This window comes from Procambarus clarkii, chromosome 54 (assembly GCF_040958095.1).
Source record: "Procambarus clarkii isolate CNS0578487 chromosome 54, FALCON_Pclarkii_2.0, whole genome shotgun sequence".
Taxonomy (NCBI): Eukaryota; Metazoa; Arthropoda; class Malacostraca; order Decapoda; family Cambaridae; genus Procambarus; species Procambarus clarkii.
The window spans coordinates 15654591-15675903 of NC_091203.1; the positions used below are offsets into that span (position 1 = coordinate 15654591).

Genomic DNA, 21313 nt, shown 5'->3' on the forward strand with positions numbered 1-21313 from the left:
GACTAAGAAGGCTGCCATTAAAGCTTTAAGTACCTTATATATTTTAGTCTTACATTAATAGCAGTTTTCTCCTTTAGCACTGTGGCTGTTACGTTTTCACGACTTGCCTGCGATGCGTTTCGTTGGATCACTGACCATCTCTATGGTTAGAGTTGCCGAATATTTAGTTTGTTTACTAGACATCCCGCCCAGGAAATATTTCCCCATGTATAACACGCACTATCGGAACCATTAGAATACAGTTTATAAGTATCTACTCCATCTTACCAACTACTTAAATTTCTGAACAGGCAAACAGAAATTTACTGTGGACACAAAGTTACCTATTAAAAAGAACAATTCTTGAATAAAGTTTAATAGACCATACAGACCGATAATGTTAAATATGTTTAATATTACGTTCTTTAAAAATCTTAGAACGGATGAAGGTGCTAGAGCTGTCTATAACCGTAGCGGGCTCCGGGGACGAGGACCGTGTCGGTGACCGTGTGGTAGTCTGTGAACACTGTGCTCTTAGTATTTATGTTTGTTCTCACCAACGTTGTCGTGTACGACAGTCTGTGGGGAGTAAATTGGACAATTAATCGGTATTCTTTCAAGTAATGAAGAGACTGGCAGTTACAGTACAATACAGTAGACCTGGCATCGAACTTACACTTGGGTAGCAGTAGTAGTGTAGGTAGTCTGCATGATTACGTACGAGGTGTGGGCGATTGTCCCGTAGTCTAAAGACCTTTCAGTCACAATCCTGAAGTCCGACTGCACGTACGTGACCGTTAGTGTTGAAGGTCTGACAACTAACGTTGTCTGGAGGGCTACGCGGTCATCCACCGGCGTCTGTGCCACCTGGGAAAGAATACTTAAACTAGTCCAAGATCAGCGTCCAGACCATCGTTTTTCACAATACATACTAAGTACTCACCGCGCGTGTTCCAGTGGTGACAGTCTGGACGGTGAGGGAAGTGAGGGTGACAGCCACACTCTGGAAAGCCTGATCAGTGAGGGTGACGAAGCGGTCGATGGTGAAGAGCTGGGTGACAGTGGGGTTAAATAGTGCATCTACTCTGCTCACTTGAGGACTGCCATACCTTGCACCAGCGTAAGGAGCCGGACCGCTGCTGCCAGAGGTAGCTCGAGGCCCGCTGCTAACTTGTCCAGCCCTGTCACCGCTGCCTACTCTTGGGCCAGAACTGCCAACTGAACCGCCGCCGATGCCTTGGCCGAGGTTAATACCTACTCCTTGACCGCTGCCAAGGCCTAATCCAGCACCCAAAAGTGGACCGCTGCCCACGCCCGGGCCGCCACCTACAACTGGACCGCTGCCTTGTTGACCCGATGACTCCTGAGAGCTGGTACTAGCCGCACCTCTGGTCCGACTGCCATAACCAGAGCCAGGACGATGCGTTAGAGGAAGGCAAACCATTTAAAAGGTACATGTAAATACGCCATTGCAAGTCTTAAAAATCACAAAGAAATCACAGGTCTAGGAGCTGCGTACAGGCACTGGTGCGCCGTAGTGGCTATACAAGTCTTATAGTACAGTAAAGTAAATCAAAAGACCGCTCCAAAATTTTAACAAAATCTACACATTTATAAAAGTTTGCGCTAGATGTTACATACCTGTAAGGTTAAATTTAAGCAGTACCAAATAGTTGGTTGTAAAGGCCAATTGTTCATCTTCCACCCATAGTGAATGATGTAAACAATTCATAGACTCCTTACAAGCCTTAATGTGACCCTTTACCACCGAGCCTTCATGGTTGAGAAGGGCCTTAACCATTGGTATAATTTTCTAATGTTTTTTTTTAATTTTACTACAATAAAAGGGTTATGATAATGCTATGATTTAACTGGAAACTTTAGTGGTACTAGTACCTTATTATTTAGGAATGAGAGATCTATTACATAATATATGAACCAACAAAACTATTTAGTTTCAAAATTCAGAAGGAACATTTGTGTACGAATATCAATATAACAAAGTTAAAATTGATTAGGCTGCGACTACGCTAGCACGACATTCGTGACTTGTATAGACCCCCCAAATCAAATATAGATCAAATATGAGTCCATAATGTCCGTGACAAAAAACAAAAAACAAGTCTCGCGGGACTCGAGAACCTGTCGTAAACAGGTTTGTCTGCTGTAAGACCTGCTTGCAAAACCATTACTGATCTCTTGAATATCTTCATCTGTGTTTGAATACATCATTTTCCCTCCCGTGCTGTTATAGATCAAGTTCTTTGAGCTTAGAGAAAATGTTTGTTAAATATGACAGCTAACCACTTAAGGTTAGTGGTATTATTAATGGTAGCGGGTCTACAGTACAGGATAACACATCGCGTCAGAAATGAAAGCCGGGAGATCCCCAGCTGGATATTTGGGATGAATAAGGAACTAATGTCGCCAAGATATGGATTACTGGCAAGCATTTCCAGTCCAACTATGCAAAAATCGATGCTGTATGAATTGTGTGTTTCAGGCAATTTTCAGGCAGAATATCATCAGAATCTGTTGATGCAGAATGTTAAGGTGTGCAAATATATACATCGTCATGGTATGATTAGTTTTTAATGGGTCTGTTGATAGATGTCTCATCATCCTGATTTTGTGATATATTGTGCCTTTACAATATATCATCTTTCAGATTCTTAGCAAAATGTCACTCACTTTATACCTATAATGTAAATTTTAATTTAGACTCTTATGCACCTGTATAAGAGTCTAAATTGTATACACCTTCAGTTAAGTGTAGTCAGCATTTAAATGATTTGGAGAAGTTGTTACCAATTAAGTTTCTGATTTAGATAATGACAATGTCTACTGCTTTTCTGTCATTGTGACTCATGTAATTAATGTACTGTTCGTTTTATGTATATTTTCCCAGTTATAAATGAGCAAACATTTATGAGTACATGTTTTTATTATTACTGTCAGGGATACGTGTGATCGTTTTCTGCCCACTTTTCATCAAGAACTGTACTCACTATATTCAGATTGGCTGGAAGGATAGCTTTTCTCCCTAGTAATACATCACTTTCTATTTTGCTAAGCGACAAACAACTACATAGGTTGCCAGTTACACTTTATCTTTAAGGTGATTGGTTTACTTAGAAATATAATTGAAAAAAGCATTTGGTCTTTTCTTCCATGAAAATTTTCAACAGGTTTTCCAATGAGCTCAGCAAGCTTTGTCTCAAGGTGGGATTTGAATTTTGATGGTTTCAAACTTGATAGCTGCAAGAACTTCACTGCAAATAACACTGAGGCCTGGATTCTCGTTTATCCATTCGCACTTAATAAAGCCATACTTCAAAAATTCTTCGCTTTGTTGCCTCCACAACATTTTTTCTTGGCAAGGAGTTCAGAAGAGGATGCAGACACAGATGCCTCTCCCAAAATCATCACATTTTCACCTGCAAGTTTGTCTGTCTGTCTGTCTGTCTGTCTGTCTGTCTGTCTGTCTGTCTGTCTGTCTGTCTGTCTGTCTGTCTGTCTGTCTGTCTATCTTTCTCTGTTGTACAAGGAGGCGTTAATGACTGAGATCCATTAATACAGCGATTAATGATACATTTTTTCAGGGTTAAGGCATAATCTTTAATGTAACTTAAAAAAAGATCACTTCATACTTTGGAAGTTCGTAAACAACAAAACTCATACCTGCTTGATGGGGTTCTGGTAGTTCTTTTACTCCCCAAGCCAGACTTGACTCGAGAGAGTTTCATCCACCAGGCCGTTGTTTGGAGTGGCCCACAGGCCCACATATCCCCCTCAGCCCTGTTAGTCCGGCACTCCATGAAGAAAACTATATTGTTTTCTCTTGAAAATGTCCCACAGTTGTTCCGGCCATATTTATTTTGCTCGCTGGGAGGATGTTGAGCATCCAAAGACCTCTGATGTTTATACAGTGTTCTCTGATTGTACCTTTGGCACCCCCTGCTCTTTACTGGTTCTATTTTACATTTTATTCCATATCGTTCACTCCAGTATGTTGTTATTTACTGTTTAGATTTGGGACCTGGACCCCTCCAATGTTTTCCACATATATATTATTTGATATCTCTCTTCTCACCATTCTAGTGTGTACATTTGGAGAGCTTTGAGACGTTCCCAATAATTTAGGTGCTTTATCGAGTAATGCCGTATAAGTTCTCTATATTCACTCTATTTCAGCCATCTCACCTGCTCTGAAGGGGGAAGTGAGTACTGAGCAGTACTCATAACGGGACAGAACACGTGATTTGAAGAATACAACCATTCTGATATGATCCCTGGATCTGAAAGTTCTCGTAATCCATCCTATCATTTTTGCTGACTGACGCAATATTGGCTTGGTTATGCTCCCTAAACGTTAGGTTGTCAGACATCATTATTCCCAAATCCTTTACATGCTGTTTTCCTACCATGGGCATATTTGATTGTTTTGTACCCTGAACAAATACACAAGGGCCGTGACGAGGATTCGAACCTACATCCAAGAGCATCCCAGACGCTGCCTTTACCGACTGAGGTTACCGATGCTCTCGGACGTAGGTTCGAATCCTCGTCACGGCCCTTGTGGATTTGTTCATTTAATGCATCAAGCTATTATGATTTCTGTGTATAGTGTTTTGTACCCTGTATTATGTTTAAGGTCCTTATTTTTACCGTACCTGAATACCTGGAATTTATCACTGTTAAACATCATGTTATTGTCTGCTGCCCAGTCGAAAACTTTATTAACATTAGCTTGTAGTTTTTCAATGTATTCAACAGAGGTAATTTTAATGCTGATTTTTGTGTCATCTGCAAAGGATGATACAAATCTGTGACTTGTATTTGCATCTATGTCTGATGTGAGAATAAGGAAAAGCAGTGGTGCAAGGCCTGAACCCTGAGGCACAGAGCTTTTAACTGCGCTTGGACTCGATTTTATATGGTTGACTCTTACTCTTTGTGTTCTGTTCGACAGAAAACTGAGTATCCAGCGTCCTACTTTACCAATTATTCCAACTGACCTCATTTTATGTGCTATTACTCCATAGTCACATTTATCAAAAGCCTTTGCAAAGTCCGTGTATACCACATCTGCATTCTGTTTTCTTTTAATTCCTCAAGGATTTTTTCGTAATGGTCAAGTAGCTGTGAGAACCATCATCTTCCCGGTCTAAATCCATGTTGGCCTGGGTTGTGGAGGTCATTGGTTTCCTTGAAACTAGTGAGCTGACTCCGGGGTCACCCTCTTAAATACCTTTATTATTTGGGACGTTAGTGCAACTGGTCTATAATTCTTTGCCAAGTGCATTGCTCCCTCCCTTGTGTAGAGGGGCATTGTCTGGTGATTCAGGCGCATCTGGTATTTCCCCTGTGCCAAAGCTCTTCCTCTGCACAATACTGAGTGCCTACGCTACTGACACCTTGCATTTTATTGTACAAATTGAGTTCCATGAGGATTGAGTGCATGGGCATGTTGTCAATTTCCTTTTCAAAATCTGTCATGCACGTGTTAATAACAGTTTATTTACAGGGGTTTGAAAATTACGCATAAAGAAGTTGTCCAGATCTTCCACTTTCATGCTGTTTTTTGGAATGCTAAACATGTCCTCAAAGGCTTTTTTTAGGATTTCGCTGATTTCTTTGTCATCCTCTGTGTATGAACCCTCACTTGTACATAATAGGTCCAATACTGGCAGTGGTTTTTGCTTTTAATTTAGCATATGTGAAGAAATATTTTGTTTTTTTCTTTATTTCTTCAATTGCTTTCTGTTCTAGTTGACTCTCTTCAATTTGATATAAATGCTACAGACTCTATTCGATTTCTAAAATTTCCCTGTTTAAATTATTCTTTCTTTGTTTGGAAAGTCGTGTCTGCTTAAGCATTTCCGTTATTTTTTCTTCTTTTGTAGTGTCATCTGCGTTACCTTTCTACGTTCGACCTCGTTCTGGCTTTCCTCATAGGCACATGTATCAGACAGACTTCATATGCTTCAGAAGTTCGTTTTTTTTTCTTTGTGTAGGATTTTTATTACTTAGAACAGTTTCCCATTTAATGTGTGTAAGGTCCCTGTTTATTTTCTCCCAGTTTATCCTTTTATTATTTAAATTGAATTTAATGAATAACAACCTCTCGTTTGTTGTTTCTCTTAGGCCTATTACCGAGATTAATGTTAGTTTGCACTTCAATGATCTTGTGGTCCGAGCATGTAGTGTCTGAGATTGAAATATCTATGATTAGCTCATCATTGTTCGTGAATATCAGGTCCAGCGCAATTTCGTTCTTGGTTGGTTCTGTAATCTCCTGATTGAGAGAGAATTTGTCACAGAATCTCAGTAGTTCTCTGTCCTGTGGTTGGTTATTTCCAGGTTGATTTCCTGCTATAATGTTATTGTTTACTAGTCTCCATTTTAAACTGGGTAGATTGAAGTCTCCAAAAATAATAATATCTGGTACTGGATTTGTTAGGTAATCAAGAATTGTCTCTATTTTGTGTATCTCCTTAGTGAATTCCTCAACTGTTTCAACTGGCTGTTTGTGTATAATAATAATAAATAGATTTTTATTTTCATGTTCATTTCAAAAACGTAGGTGTGTGGAACGTCCTCGTTGTCCAGTACGTGTATGAATCACGTTTTGCCTGCCTCCCCTCGCTCTCGTTCATTAAACCTCTGTTGATGTTTTTTTTAACAATGCCAAGGTTTTTTACCTTGTGATGATTTCGAGGCTCAACGTCGCCGCGGCCCAGTCATCGACCAGGCCTCCTCCAGGTTCTTTATTATTAGTAGTTTTATTTTATAGTTTAACAATTATATTTTTTATGATAAGGGAAATAATAATATTATTATATGTATTCATACCTCAAATTCTCATTTATTCTATCAGCCTGTCCTCAGGGAGGAGATCCCTCTCAAGGCAATAAATTGGGAACAATTTAAAATTTGTGCTATTATCTACTCATTATCTATGTATAGGTTTAACTAAGGTTACTTTAGACTAAAAGTGGGTTCGGTTAGGTTAGGTTTCATTACGTTTAGTTACGGTAATATTATAAATTATTGAGGATAATGTGATATATATATAATTCGGTAACTGTTTGAGTGTACAGGCAAATTCTGTTTACAGAAAATTAAATTTTTCAAAGAAAACATTTTCAGCATACATTTTTTATATTCTAAACCAACGATTTCTATTACATGAAAATTATAACTTGAGAATAATCTGTTCAGGACGAAGGCTTACATGTAGACTATTAATGTATCTGTAATATGCTTCCAGACTATTACAAATATCTAGATAACTATCCAGGTGGTTTTAAGAGGGATTTGGTTTATCATGGTATTGGATTTGGCCTGAGGACGGGAGGCATTTTATTCTCAGTAATTAGTGGGGACCCGCACCCTGAAAAGCCCTCTTTAAGACGACGAAGCTGAGAGAGCATATACTGACATAATTATTCATACTTTATGTTCTTCAAAATCTGTAGATCATTAATAAAAATCACATCTATGTTATATATTTTTATGAAAGAGTTGTTAACCTAATATATTTAATTGTATTAAAGGAAGGGAGTACCACCTCTGGCTGGAAGAAGAGAACCCCTTAGCCTCGGAGGAAACCACACATAACGCATTAGAGGGAATGTTTAGGTCCCCTCCAATACAGTTTATATGTGCTTTTCTCCTACCACCCCATCCTTTTGTGTTTTTTTGTGCTTTATTTTATATATAAAGGTTAAAAGATATACATTGGTTAATACATTTAGTGTTTAAAGGTTATGGATCTCTTGAAGCTCCTCCGTTTCCAGACAGAAACCGAGGATGCAGCAGGCGTTCCCTCTGGATCGCTGCACTGAGGCGCTGAAACAAGAAACTGGCAGCCCTTAAGTCTCTGGTGACGTCAATGATCCTGGAGCCCAATTCTTTGAGAAATCTCATGGCACTCTTACCCCTGGGACCATACGTCTCAGATGCAATGGGAACGTATGTGTATTGACCTTCAAATCGCCTGTAATTGACTGATTTTACTGTTTCTTTGTAGTTGGCCGCCCCGCCTGCTTGATCAGCACAGAAGAGTATATAGGTGTCAGCCAGGGTGGATACACATGTATAGTCCTACACCAACTGTTTGTCCCTTTTCCAGGGGTATATAGTGATGCAATCAGTGCGAAGGGCAGGGTCATCTGTGTTTTGGTCCCCTAGGATGCGAGGTTCTCTCTCTCTCCACTGGGGACTGAGCTGAGACAAAGCTCCTCTTGATGATGTTATTGACTTCGTTGTGTCTTGCATGCCAGCCCTTTGTGCTTCCGTAATGCAACCCGTGCAGTCCATATTGGTCTGCTTCCACCTTGTTTCAAATACACTTGTATTCAGTGTGAATTGGGGCACCAAGGTGGAGGGCCACTGCTACACGAAGGGATTCTGGATCTAGACGCGTGCCCATTGCCGACAAGGGTACTGCCAGGAGGAAGTCTCCTGCATAGGGGAACGCACTTTCTGAGGAGGGGCTTTCTCCTTGTCTGGTGTTGCGGCATGGAGCATGGTATCAGCAATATTTTTCAACAAGTGGATGGTCCCCGCTGGACTGATTGTGTTTTTTGATGGATCTATGATGGGTGCTAGGGCTGCAAGAGCATCCCACTGATTTGAACATTCAGTGAAAGCAGGATTGCGTATTCCTGCTAAATGACTCAGGGGTTCAGGTAGGATATCTCATACAAGGTCGTGCAATGCATGGGAGAGAGAGGCTAGTAGAGCAATCTGAGAGACTGTGCGGACACCAAGGCCGCCGAGTCTAAAAGAGAGGGTTGCTTGCTCCCACTGATAGTCATCCAATGGAAGGTTCAGGAATTTCACCAGCATAGACCTCAGAAGCGTGTCATGCACATTTAATTTAGCGCTGCTGTAGGATGGAGGACACCTCAAAAAATAAGTCAACTTAGGGAGAGATAGACATCTTGTGAGGAGGAGAAGAGCATCATGGGCATCAATGTTGTCACTCCTATCCAGCATTTTCCTTAGATCATTGATTTTTGCATCCAGGACTTCCTCGATTGCTTGCGAGCCAATGGGGGCTCTCAGGAGGGTCTAGTCAGGTGGCTCGACAACGAGAATATCTGGAAGAACATTTTTTATTTGGCCAATGATGTTTTGGTTGCGGGAGACTATTTCTCATTTGGATTCATTGAGAATGTGGCCCAGTGCTGCTCCTTGCTCCTCCTTATATCCTCCAAAATGGTATCCGGGGTGCTGGCAAGAATGCCATCATTCAGATACCAGATGCTTGCTTGTCAGACTATCAGTGACCTCTTTGATAGCTAAACAAAAAAGGAGATCATTTTGTTGGACACCTTCACAGGAGTCTATTTCATGCTCCCCAAAAAGAAACTTAGAGTCCCAATGTAGCACGATCGGATCAATGGGTAAAGGGAAAGGAAATGGTTGTGTACTGCCCTGAGGACTGCGTCTCTTCTGACTTGATTGAAGGCATTTTTAAAGTCAATCTTTACTAGTGCCTTTTGGGCCGAGGGATCAGCAATGTAAGCATGCGCTGCATGTGCTGCAGCTTCACAACCTAGGGGAATCCCAAACACGAGCTGATTAGGTTTCAGCTAGGTGGCTGCTTCCTGGCTGATACATCTCACTGCAGCCTTAGCTATAGGGCGTCGGACGGTGGTACCAACGGCAATGGGCCTGATTCTCCTATTCTTCTTCTTTAGAGGGCAGAGTGCGGCTCCATGATAGAGAGGCCGGATGTCCTCAGGGAAGCCGCCAGCCAAACACATGTTGGAGAATCTGATAAGTTCCACTAGAAGGTCCGTTGCGGCATCTCCAAGCACCGGGTTCAGCATTTGTTTGATGTGCTGGGGTCGTAGGCCTGTAAAACCCCCTTCTGAACCTAATGGAAAAGACATGGCTGCTTTGTACACCTCAGATTCTCGAACAGTCAAGGGTTCTATGCCAGTATTCTTTTTCTGGGGATCACCGCTACTGTCTGGAGCTCTATGTGGGTGTTTGTCTTGTAGAGTCTGAGCTGTCGTGGTGTTCCTGGGGGCAATAGTGTCATCGCTGGTTATGATTCTGATGGCACATGTGGTATTGCCCTTTTTTACTTTCCTGGTGATCTGTACTCTTATTTTGTGGTTCTCGGGTGAGCTATTGTTGGTCGTCTTGTGGCTGGTGTTCTTGGCACGAGGGGGGAGGTGGACCAGGTTATCTTCTAAGGAAATTCATTAAGAACCCTAATTAGCATTGTTGATCTCTGTCAGCAGAATGGTGAGTATGGTTGCTGCTTGATGACGGGCAGCCTTGGGGATGTGGGGCAAGGTCCTTGTGGAAGTCGCTTTAACTGCTTCAAGGCAGATTGTCTGCTGAAATAAAGTTGAGAGAGGTATTGTTTCTCGCTGCTGCAGCAGGTTGTCTGTTGTCTCCTGCTGTTGTTTTTGTCCTGAATTGGCAGAATGTTGGCAGATAGTTCCATCAGCAACAAGACGAAACTGTCTGTCACACACTCGTCAGTTTCCACTTGGGCGTTCCCCCTCTTGGATTGAAGGGGGCTGTGTCAGGTGCAACACGTGCCATGCCTAGATGTCCTGATGACTGGCTGCCCATTGAGTGCACTCTCGTCTTCCCGAGAAGGGTGTACCAAGGCAAGCATTACCTTCCTGGGGCATGGTCCTTGCACAGTGTGTGGGTAGGCTGGTGGTTGATGAGCGGCTGGGTCAGGCGCAGGTAGCGGGGTGGGGGAAGATGGCGGGTGGGCTGTGCTGGGGGCAGGGGGGGGGGTAGTGGAGGGGGCACAGGGGTCTGGTAGCAGAGTGGACAGCGCGCATGACCGTAATTCTGTGGCCGGGGTTTAATTCCCAGACCAGGTAGGAACAAATGGGCAAAGGAACAAATCCACAAGGGCCGTGACGAGGATTCGAACCTACGTCCGAGAGCGTCCCAGACGCTGCCTTAATCGACTGAGCTACGACATGGTATAAGAATTTCAACCAGAAATTCTACTGAATTTACTTAGATACTGCAGCCTCTCCAAGACAAACCAGAATTTTACAGTTCCCCCCATGCACTTGATCTATGTCAATAGACCGTTCTACCTCTTCGCCCTTACTTCATTACACACAGAAATCACATCATAACACTATTGTGATTTCCGTGTGTAAATGGGCAGAATTTCTTTCACCCTGATGCTCTGTTACCAAGCAGTAAATAGGTACCTGGGAGTTAGACAGCTTTACGGAGCTGCTTCCTGGGTTTGTGTGTGTGTGCGTGAGTGTGGAAAAAAACCTTTAGTTAGTAATTAGTTACAGTTGATTGACAGTTGAGAGGCGGGCCGAAAGAGCAGAGCTTAATCCCCGCAAGAACAACTAGAAGAATATGAGGGAGGCCACCGTCACACTTATTACACAAATTTCAACACTCAGGAAATCACTAGTGCATTTTGTTTTAACATCACACTCACCGAATTTGATTGGGAACGCACTAACTCCCAACTAACATTACTGTAGGCTGCTTGACAGCCTCCCCATCACTCCCCCTCCCCGCCTGGGGGCAAGTGTTGGGGGCACTGGGACGATGGCGACCCTCCCCTCACCCATATACTGTCCCTGCCTCGCCGTCTGCAAAGCCCACACAACTCCCTTTTCTACGTTGATTTTGATGGAATGGAGGAGAAACGTTTCTTCTTGTCACCCTCGGGGCCTTCAGCAGGTATTCATACCTACACAAGTCAAGTCTTGGTTGGCTCGGGCATCGTTATACACGTTAAAATTGGTTGATGTGTAGGAACCTGCTCACCACATGTCTGTCCCCCTCTCATCCCATGATATTTATACCATGATGCAATTGTCGATCATGAAACACTGATCATTTGTATGCGGAAAATCCACAGAGAAAACCGAAAGGTTTTCTTCTAGTCAGTCTGGTGTTGACAACAACTTTGATCGGCCGAAACGTTCATCTTCCTTTCCCATTTCTCTGTGGATTGTCCGCATATACCACAGTATATATATATACTTGTAGTAAATATAATTTCAGAATATAAGGAAAATGGCCAAGGAATATTCACCAAAAAGTGTACACCATTTATCGTTGTATATAAACTTAGTTCATAGTAATCTCGTGATGATTACCGTATACGATGGTAATCATCACGAGATCGTTGGAAGGTGTCTGGCTGAGTTCATGGAGTTTTATTACTTCACTATACACTGTAAAATAATAAATATCGAGCAAGGACTGTCATACGTGGGTCGAGGTCGTGCAACATCGTGGATTCGAGGTCGTGCAACCTCGAATCACTGGTCGTTCAACCAGTGATTCGTGGAACAGTGAAGTGGAACGGGTATCACAACACACATATAAGTTGGAAGTGTAGGAAAATCGTGCATAGAATATTATAAATATAGAATACTGGAAAAATAGAATAGTGGCAAGAGGCGGCATCAGCTAGGCTGTGTTTACACAACCCACGAGGCCTACCCCTGGGCAGTCCCACGGTAATAAAATACGGAAAATATATAGTGTAATATGGAAATGTGGATCTAGGAATTAGTAATAAAGTGAGTGAGTACCATTGCAAGCAGGAAATTAGGCAGAAAATTCCTTGTAAGAATACAAGCAAAGAATAAATCAGTGTTATAAATCGAGTAACTGGAAACTGGTGACATCAACCTGGGACAACAAGAGGTCACCTGTACCGACCGGGGACCAGCTTCGATACCCTACGCTAAGTACCTGCCATAAAGTTTGCACAAAATGACATACATAATAGTACAAATACACGGTATACATATAATATTATAAATATTAAATATATAAATATATACATATAATTTTATATAGAGTTGAAAGGACTGACATCAACAAGTGATCCATACAGTGAAGCACAAATACAATACATTACATCAGACAATGGAGAGGTGTGGTAAGTGTTTGGGAGTATTGGGAAAACGTAATGTAGGCATCAAGTGTTGCATCTGTAACATAAGATTTCACCTGTGCTGTGCAGAATTATCTCCAGGATGCACAAAAAGGCAAGGAATTTACTGGGTTTGCAAAGATGACAGATTAATGTTGGAGAACATAACTAAACTGATGAAAAACATTCCAGAGTCACAGAGATTATCATTCACAGAAAAGCTACCAGTGATATATGCGGACTGGGAAAAGACAACATTGGATAACGACCCAAACTCAGGAATAAGTGTTTGCCTAGCTCTGGGCGGAGGTGGACGTGCCGCCTGTGAGCTCCTGGTTTGCTGTCCCGTGGTAGTTTGTGTGTGTGGGCGGACCCTTGGGGCCGTGGCGGCTGGAGAGATGGTGGCCCCCCTCCCCCCTGTGAAGCGGAGGGATACCATTGACCTAGAATTTACTGGCCCAGCGTCTTATCCGGCAGTTGAGGTGGTGATGATTGACATGTTGCGGACGGATGTGGCGTTCAACTTGTACCCGAGCATCGAGCTGTTATGAAATTCTGCTCTACGGCTGTGTATCGTGACTTTGTGGAACGCTATGACGGGAGGACATTTACTCTGCCTGAGGGTGGTGGTTCGGTGATAGTGTCGGACAGGTGCAGTGAGACTACCTATGTGGCAGTTCATGGTGCTCCCTTTGAGTTCCCTGACTCTCTTCTCCAGTGTCATTTTACCCGGTATGGGCGGGTCTTGAGTGTCCGAATGAATGCAGTCTCCTCCGGGCAGTGGAAGGGTATCCCGAATGGGACCCGCACTGTGGCGCTGCGCTTGAAGGACTCCATCCCTTAGTCTCTCCAGCTTCTGGGCTTCATGGTATGCGTGTTCTATGGGGGTCAGCCCCGGACGTGTTTCCGGTGCGGACTCTCGGGCCATCAAGCTGCGGGATGTGATGCGAGCCGGGTCGGGCCTGTGAACCTCTTCAGGGAGGAGGACATTCCCCCGTTGGCAGTCCCGGACCTGTCGGAAGGTGCTGCTGTGGAAAGTGTTACTTCCCAGTCCTCTGGTGCCCCGTTGCTGGTCTCTGATGCCAGCCTCGATGTGGCTGTGGGTGTCGGAGTGGAAGCAAGTGCATCCCCGGCTCCCGCACCTCAGCCTCCCCTGCCTGCCTCGTCTCCAGTCAAGTCTCCAGTTGTGTCTCCTGTGGTGTGTGGTCTCGTGACTCCGGACGTCGAGGCTGCGCCTCGGCCTGTACTGTCTGCGGCAGCTGTGTCTTCGACCCGTGTCGACGTGTGCACTGTGATGTCTCCTTCGGCGTGTGGTCCTGTTTCCCGGGTTGTTGAGGCTGCAATGTTGAGTGATCGTGCGCTGCGGGGAGTTGCGCGGGCAACCAGCGGTTCTGCTACGGTGCTTCCTAGCGGAGGTGATAGTTCCGACGATCTGTGACCTGTGTCCAAGCGTTCGCGGCAAGCTTTGAGTCTATCTCCGCCTCGTAATGCGGCCTGGGCCGACGTCGGGGAATTTGAGGACTCCGGGAGTTCGTCTTCTGGGGATGGTGATGTGTGCGACGTTGTTGGAGTGCCTGTGGCTCCTGTGGGTCGTGTTGCAGCAGTGATGGGTCCTGTGGTGGGGTTGTCGCCTGGCCCTGGTCCGGTGTATTCTCCGGCTGCCTCCGCGTCACTGGTTGCTGGTTCCCCGGCTTGGGAGGTTGTGGCACCGGCCGAGATTGCGAGAGAGGGTAGGGGCTTGGTGCCGGTTCTTACGAATGCTTCTGTTCCAGCAGCCTCCGTGCCTCTGGCGTCCATGTCTGTGCCTTCCACGCCTTTGCCCTCTGCTCAGTCGTCCTTCGTTACTCCGTCCCCTGTGGTGTCGGCCCCTGCCCCATCGCCCTCTGTGATTGCGTCCCCTGAGACTCCGCTCGCTATGTTGCCGGCCTGTGTCCGGCCGACTCCTGTGCTTCAGTCCCGTGTGGTACCACCATCTGTATCAAAGCCCTCTATGTGTGGGCTCTTCCCGTGCCTACCGCCTCCGTGGTGGAGGGCGCCGAGCTGGATGTTCCTGACTTCATGCATCGACCGCGAGGGTCACGTAGTCACGTTAACGCGCCTATGGAATTGTGGGCACAGTGGGATGCCTATAGGAAGAAGTACCCGCGTCGTTTCTATCCGGATAAATATGAAGATGATTGATTGTGTGTGTGGTTCATGCTTTGTGTTACTTTATTTCTTTCGTTGTTTTGTTGAGCTATGTGATACGGGTTCTTTTTTTTCCTGTTTTCTTACCTAGCTGGGTTAAAATGCTCTAGTGTTTTTTTCTTTTTTGCCTGTATTTCATATTTACCTATGTGTACGATTCCATTTTTGTTTATGCTTATTTACGATTTGTTCTTTTATCTGTGTCCTATTTATTGTGTTCTATGTTCCAATGTTGGTTTGTATTATACCGATTCTTTAATTCTTATTTTTTATTTTGATATTTTACTATGTAATGCAAATGTGTTCTGTTTCTTTTGATCTATGTACTGTGCTGTGTATTGCTTTGTTGTATTCCCTTGTTATTTTCCTGCATTTTATTTACTATGTTGTATTTCCAGTGTTATACTACCATGTTCTATTATTATGTTCTCGATTCTGTGGTGTGTTGTCTGCTGTTGTGTGGTGTGGCGCATGGTGCGTGTGTTTTGTGTTTGTGTTAGTTTGTGTTATTGTGTATATGTGTATTCGTTGTTTATAGTTTACCCTTGGTTTTCTTGTGCTCTTTGTGCGCTTTTGTCATTCCTGAGGCTTTTGGCACGCCCCATCTGGGTAGTGCTGCTTTGTTTGTGTGTGTGTGTTCTTTTGAGTTTTATGTTATTCTTTGTTTTCACTTTTGTGTTATGTTGATCTGTGTTACGTGTTATGTGTTGTTGTTATTCTGCGTTCTTTGTTCTTCTGTGCTTTCCTGTTATATGGTTACTGTACGCTGTAATTGCTCTGTTTTACAAATAAAAAGAAAAAAAACTCGGGAACAGATAGTTTGGAGAATCGCAGCAGTAGTGTGGAGGAAGAGGGTATTGTGGTACAAAATAACAGCAATATTGCAGAGCCAGGTAATATAAACGATAAGAGCAACAGTGAGACAGAGTGCATAAATAAAGGAATTGGGACGAAAGACGGGGATGGCTCCAATAAAGATGTAGACAAGACAGACACATGTATAAGTACCTTGAAAAACGCCAAACTGGAACATATTTGCAAATTCTACGCTAAAGGAATATGCAAATATGGAAAATTACGAGCAAAATGCAATTTTCTGTATCCTCGAAAATGCAGGAACATGTTGGCGAGGGGTACATGCCGTTTTGGAACAGGGTGTAGATACTTTCACCCTAAATTATGTCAATTTTCAATTAGGGACAAAAGATGCTACAATCTTCAGTGTTGGGAATTCCACGTGAGAGGGACACAGCGTTATAGACGGGAAGATCAATATGACACTACTTGAATTTTTTTAGAGGAAGGCAGAAACGGAGTAGTAAATATAAGAGAGAGGAACAATCAGATGGAACCACTACAGGATAACAGAGGGGAAGGGAGATACCCACAAAACTGGAATACAAATTATCAACAAGCACACAGGTACTACATCACACAACACCCGCCCTACAACCAAAACTGGACGAATCCCTTCCAAAACAACACACCCTAGACCGGGGTAGAGTGGGGGGGGGGGAGAACTACCAAAGCCCACCAAAAGTGACATGCAATGTGGGAAATCATTCATATTTGCAAAGATACAAGGCTTGAAACCAAAATCAAGAAATAAAGTTAAATTAAGATCATAAATGGCCTCCTAATAGAATCGAACTCAATATTTAGTGCATTTACAGAAAACCCACACAAAAGACCACATGGATAGTGAAATGTGGATTCCGAATTATAATCTATATAGATGTGACAGAGTAATTAGGTCAAGTGGAGGAGTAGGTCTGTATATTAAAGAGGAGCTGGCATGCACAGAGCTCCTGAACTCGTCCAATGACGTGGTAGAGGTACTTGGAATCAAGGTAGAAAATATGAATCTACTTATTATTTTAATATACAAACCGCCAGATGCAACAGTTGAGGAATTTACTGAACAGATCCACAAAATAGAGTTATCCTTAATAACCTAGCCTTGATAGCCTTGGTTATCCTTGATAACCTAGCAAACCCAGTACCAGATATCATCTTCCTTGGAGACTTCAATCTACCCAGTTGAAAAAGGAGAATAGTAAACAATAACATCATAGCTGGAAGCCAACCTGTAAATAACCAACCACAGGTCAGGGAACTACTGAGATTCTGTGACAAATTCTCGCTCAGTCAGCAGATTACAAAACCAACTAAGAACGAAAACACGCTGGACCTGATATTCACGAACAATGAGGAGCTAATCAGAGACATTACTGTCTCAGACACTACGTACTCGGACCACAAGCTCATTGAAGTGCAAACTAACATTACTAATGTTAGTACGCCCAAGAGAAACAAAAAGCGAGAAGGGCTATTCAATAAATTCAATTTTAATAATAAGAGGATAGACTGGGAGAATATAAACAGGGAACTTACAAACATTCAATGGGAAAATGTTCTAAGAAATAATAATCCTACACAAGGAATAGAAAAACTGACTTCTGAAGCATATGAAGTCTGTCTGAAACATGTTCCTTTGAGGAAAGCCAGAAAGAGGTCCAATGTAGAAAGAGAACGAAGACGACATTACAAAAGAAGGATGAAATTAACGGAAATGCTTAAGCAGACACGACTCTCCATACAGAGAAGAAATAATTTAAACAGGTAGATTGAAGAAATCGAACAGAGACTGAAGCATTAATATCAGACTGAAGAAAGTCAACTAGAACAGAAAGCAATTCAAGAAATAAAGAAAAACCCAAAATATTTCTTCACATATGCTAAATCAAAAGCGAAAACCACTGCCAGTATTGAACCTATTCGTATTAGTGAAGGTTCATACACTGAGGAGGACAAAGAAATTAGTGAAATCCTAAAAAAGCAGTATGAGGACATGTTTAGCACTCCGATACTCAGCATGAAAGTAGAAAATTCGGACAATTTCTTGATGAATGATACTCAAACACCTGTAAATATAACTGATATCAACACGAGCGTGGCAGATTTTGAAAGATAAAATGACAATATGCACATGCACTCAGCCCCGGGTCCAGACTCATGGAATTCAATATTTATAAAGAAATGCAAAGTGCCAGTATCACAGACACACAGTATAGTGTGGAGGAAGAGCTTGGAAACAGGGGAGATACCAGATGCGCTTAAAGCAGCAGACATTGCCCCTCTACACAAGGGTGGTAGCAAAGCATTGGCAAAGAATTATAGACCAGTTGCACTAATGTCCCACATAATAAAAGTATTTGAGAGAGTGATCAGGAGTCAGTTCACTAGATTCATGGAAACCAATGACCTCCACAATCCAGGCCAACATGGATTTAGAGCAGGAAGATCATGCCTCTCACAGCTACTTGACCACTATGACAAAATCACTGAGGCATTAGAGGAAAACATAATGCAGATGTCGTGTACACAGATTTTGCAAGGCATTTGACAAATGTGACCATGGAGTGATTGCACACAAAATAAGGTCAATGGGTATAACTGGTAAAGTAGGACGCTGGATACTCAATTTCCTGTCGAACAGAACACAAAGAGTAACAGTCAATCAAATAAAATCGAGTGCGAGCGCAGTTAAAAGCTCTGTACCTCAAGGTACAGTCCTGGCACCACTGCTGTTCCTTATTCTCATATCAGATATAGACAAAAACACAAGTCACAGCTTCGTGTCAGCCTTTGCAGATGATACAAAAATCAGCATGAAAATTACCTCTGCTTAAGATATTGATAAACTACAAACAGATATTAACAAAGTTTTCGATTGGGGAGCAGAAAATAACATGATGTTTAACGGTGATAAATTCCAGGTACTCAGATACTGCAAAATGAGGATCTTAAACATAATACAGGGTACAAAACACAATCGAATCTGCCCATAGTAGGAAAACAGCATATCAAGGATTTGGGAATAATGATGTCCTACGACCTAACGTTTAGGGAGCATAACCCAGCAAGTATTGCGTCAGCCAGAAAAATGATAGGATGGATTACGAGAATCAACCAACCTCTTGGTGCCCAGATGGACTCTACCACTGGGTCGACCAGGGCTCCCAACACATAATTGGTGCAATCTTTTGGAACCAACCCAGTACCCGAGTCGACCCAGGGCACCACCGGGCACCCATTAAGATTACCTATATGTGTATACCAACAAATGCCATGATAAACAAGATATAACAAAGACGACCGCCATTTGCCAGGCGTCCAGGTTGAACCACGAGTCCATTGTCATAAAGGCTTACTGAGCAGGCTGGAGTATATTATATTGAAGCGCTTTATCAGCGGAGACCTGTCCTAGACCTGCACTTCGCTCAACTTGCACAAGTTGGCCAAGTGCGACTTGCTCAAGTTGACAAGGCTGGGCTTGCCATAGTTGCTAAGGCTGGGCTTGCCATAGTAGGCAAGGCTAGGCTTGCCTAGTTGTCAAGGCTGGGCTTGCCATAGTAGGCAAGGTTGGGCTTGTCTAGTTGACAAGGCTGGGCGTGGCATAGTTGACAAGGCTGGGCTTGCCATAGTTGACATGGCTGGGCTTGCCTAGTTGACAAGGCTGGGCTTGCCATAGTTGGCAAGGCAGGGCTTGCCATAGTTGGCAATGCTGGGCTTGCCCAATAAGAAGGGTAATGTTATTGTTTACGTTTCACGCGGGATTTGTGTTTATATAAACATTACGGTCTTGTCACACATAATAAATAAGGTATTATTTATTTTCAGTATAATTTGTGGTCTATTTAGAGTAGGGGACGTGACAAAAGCAACGGGTGTCATGACCAGAGCAACAGGTAACATGACTCAAGCAATGTGTGAAATGATCAATAACTATATATTCATCGACTATATTACCAAATTACTGTACATTTGAGTAAATTAACCTAACTGTAGATATACAGACATTTGTGAATAATGCATTTTAATTTAATTTATATTATATTCATATCTGATACACATTTACGTTCATTAAATTTACCGGAATTGATCTGTCAAAAATATGAGAGTAGGCCTAATGTAGTATATATATACATTTAGGCTTACAGTGTTAGAACTGCTCATAATAAAATATTCTAACACAAAGGAAAATAATCCATCCAAAAAATTATTGTGTTGCTGCTGCCATAATCAGAAACGTGATTAAAAAACTTGAACAAAAATCATTTCAATATTTGTATAATATAGAAACGCTCAGATTGATTTGAAATTATACAAATAAATACAAATTTATGGTCCGTGAACCTTCACACCATTTTGTTCCACTGGGAGCGTAACTGACGGTTCAGTCAATAGATGGCGCTGTTATGGTGGTCTTGGCAACTTTTGTGGGGAACCTTCTACCTTTTCTCTGAAGTGTTTGGTGTTGAGTCAAGGAGGTGCCTGGCCCACCATCAACCCTCAGTTAGTCCACCGTTGTGTGTGTGGTATCTTCTCTATTATATTGTTTAGTGTTCTTTAGGGTGTGGTTTATTTATTTTATCTTATTTAAGACAATATTGTTTTTGAGAGTTTGTATATCCAAATACGTTTGTTTATTTGGTGTTTGGGTATTTGTTGGTAAGAGTTTATTTGTTTGGGTATCTGGTAATGTCTGTGTTAGTCTGTTATTTTATCTTTTTACCCCCACTTAGTTGTTCAGCTATTGAATATCTAGATTACACTTTTAACACCCCCCCCCCCCTGTAACACCCATTTGTGATCTCCCTCGGTAACACTCCTTGTGTTTCTTTTGTCTAAATCCTACATTTGTCAAATACTTTTATTTATATCGAGTTAATTCTGGAACTATGATAATGATAGGTAATAACTTACCTGTTATGGGAACGTTTGCCCAATATTCATTGTTACCTTTTTGGATTTTACCAACTGGTTCTTTGGCATGCGTTTAATTCCTGAACACATTAAATTGATCATGTTTTCCCTCCCCTTCTGCTGCAATAGGTCTTAACATAGACTAGTGATGACATTATTTTTTGTGTAGGTACTTTAATTTTTCTGCGGAATCTAGCAAAATCTCTCGCTATCTCTCTCTCCTCTCTTCTCTGCATAGTCTTTTTCTGAATAACCCCCTCCCCGCCCAGCTCGTTGTCGCCGTGTGGGGACTTCGTGGGCGGCTGCTGGAGTGTGATGCTCCTTAGGACAGTCCTCTGTCCTTTTCTGGCCTTGTGCTCCTGCTGCCGTCCTCTCCAATTCTGTTGGGCACCTTTTCCTTTTCCTTCTGTTTCGTTTTTCTCCCCCCTCCTCTCCTATCTGCTTGCCGTTTCCTGCCGACCT

At 42.7% G+C, this 21313-nt stretch overlaps 1 protein-coding gene across 1 annotated transcript in view; it reads right to left on the bottom strand.

The window, feature by feature from the left end:
* Window positions 1-339: 339 nt before the first annotated feature.
* LOC123763344 (uncharacterized) overlaps window positions 340-21313 on the bottom strand; it is a 253640-nt gene continuing 232666 nt past the window's right edge. Inside the window, exons 3-5 of the mRNA XM_069305275.1 lie at window positions 923-1396; window positions 656-846; window positions 340-558 (exon numbers count right to left, since the gene is read on the bottom strand). Coding sequence (XP_069161376.1) covers window positions 432-558; window positions 656-846; window positions 923-1396 — 792 coding nt within the window. The 3' untranslated portion in view covers window positions 340-431. The remainder of the gene's footprint in view (window positions 559-655; window positions 847-922; window positions 1397-21313) is intronic.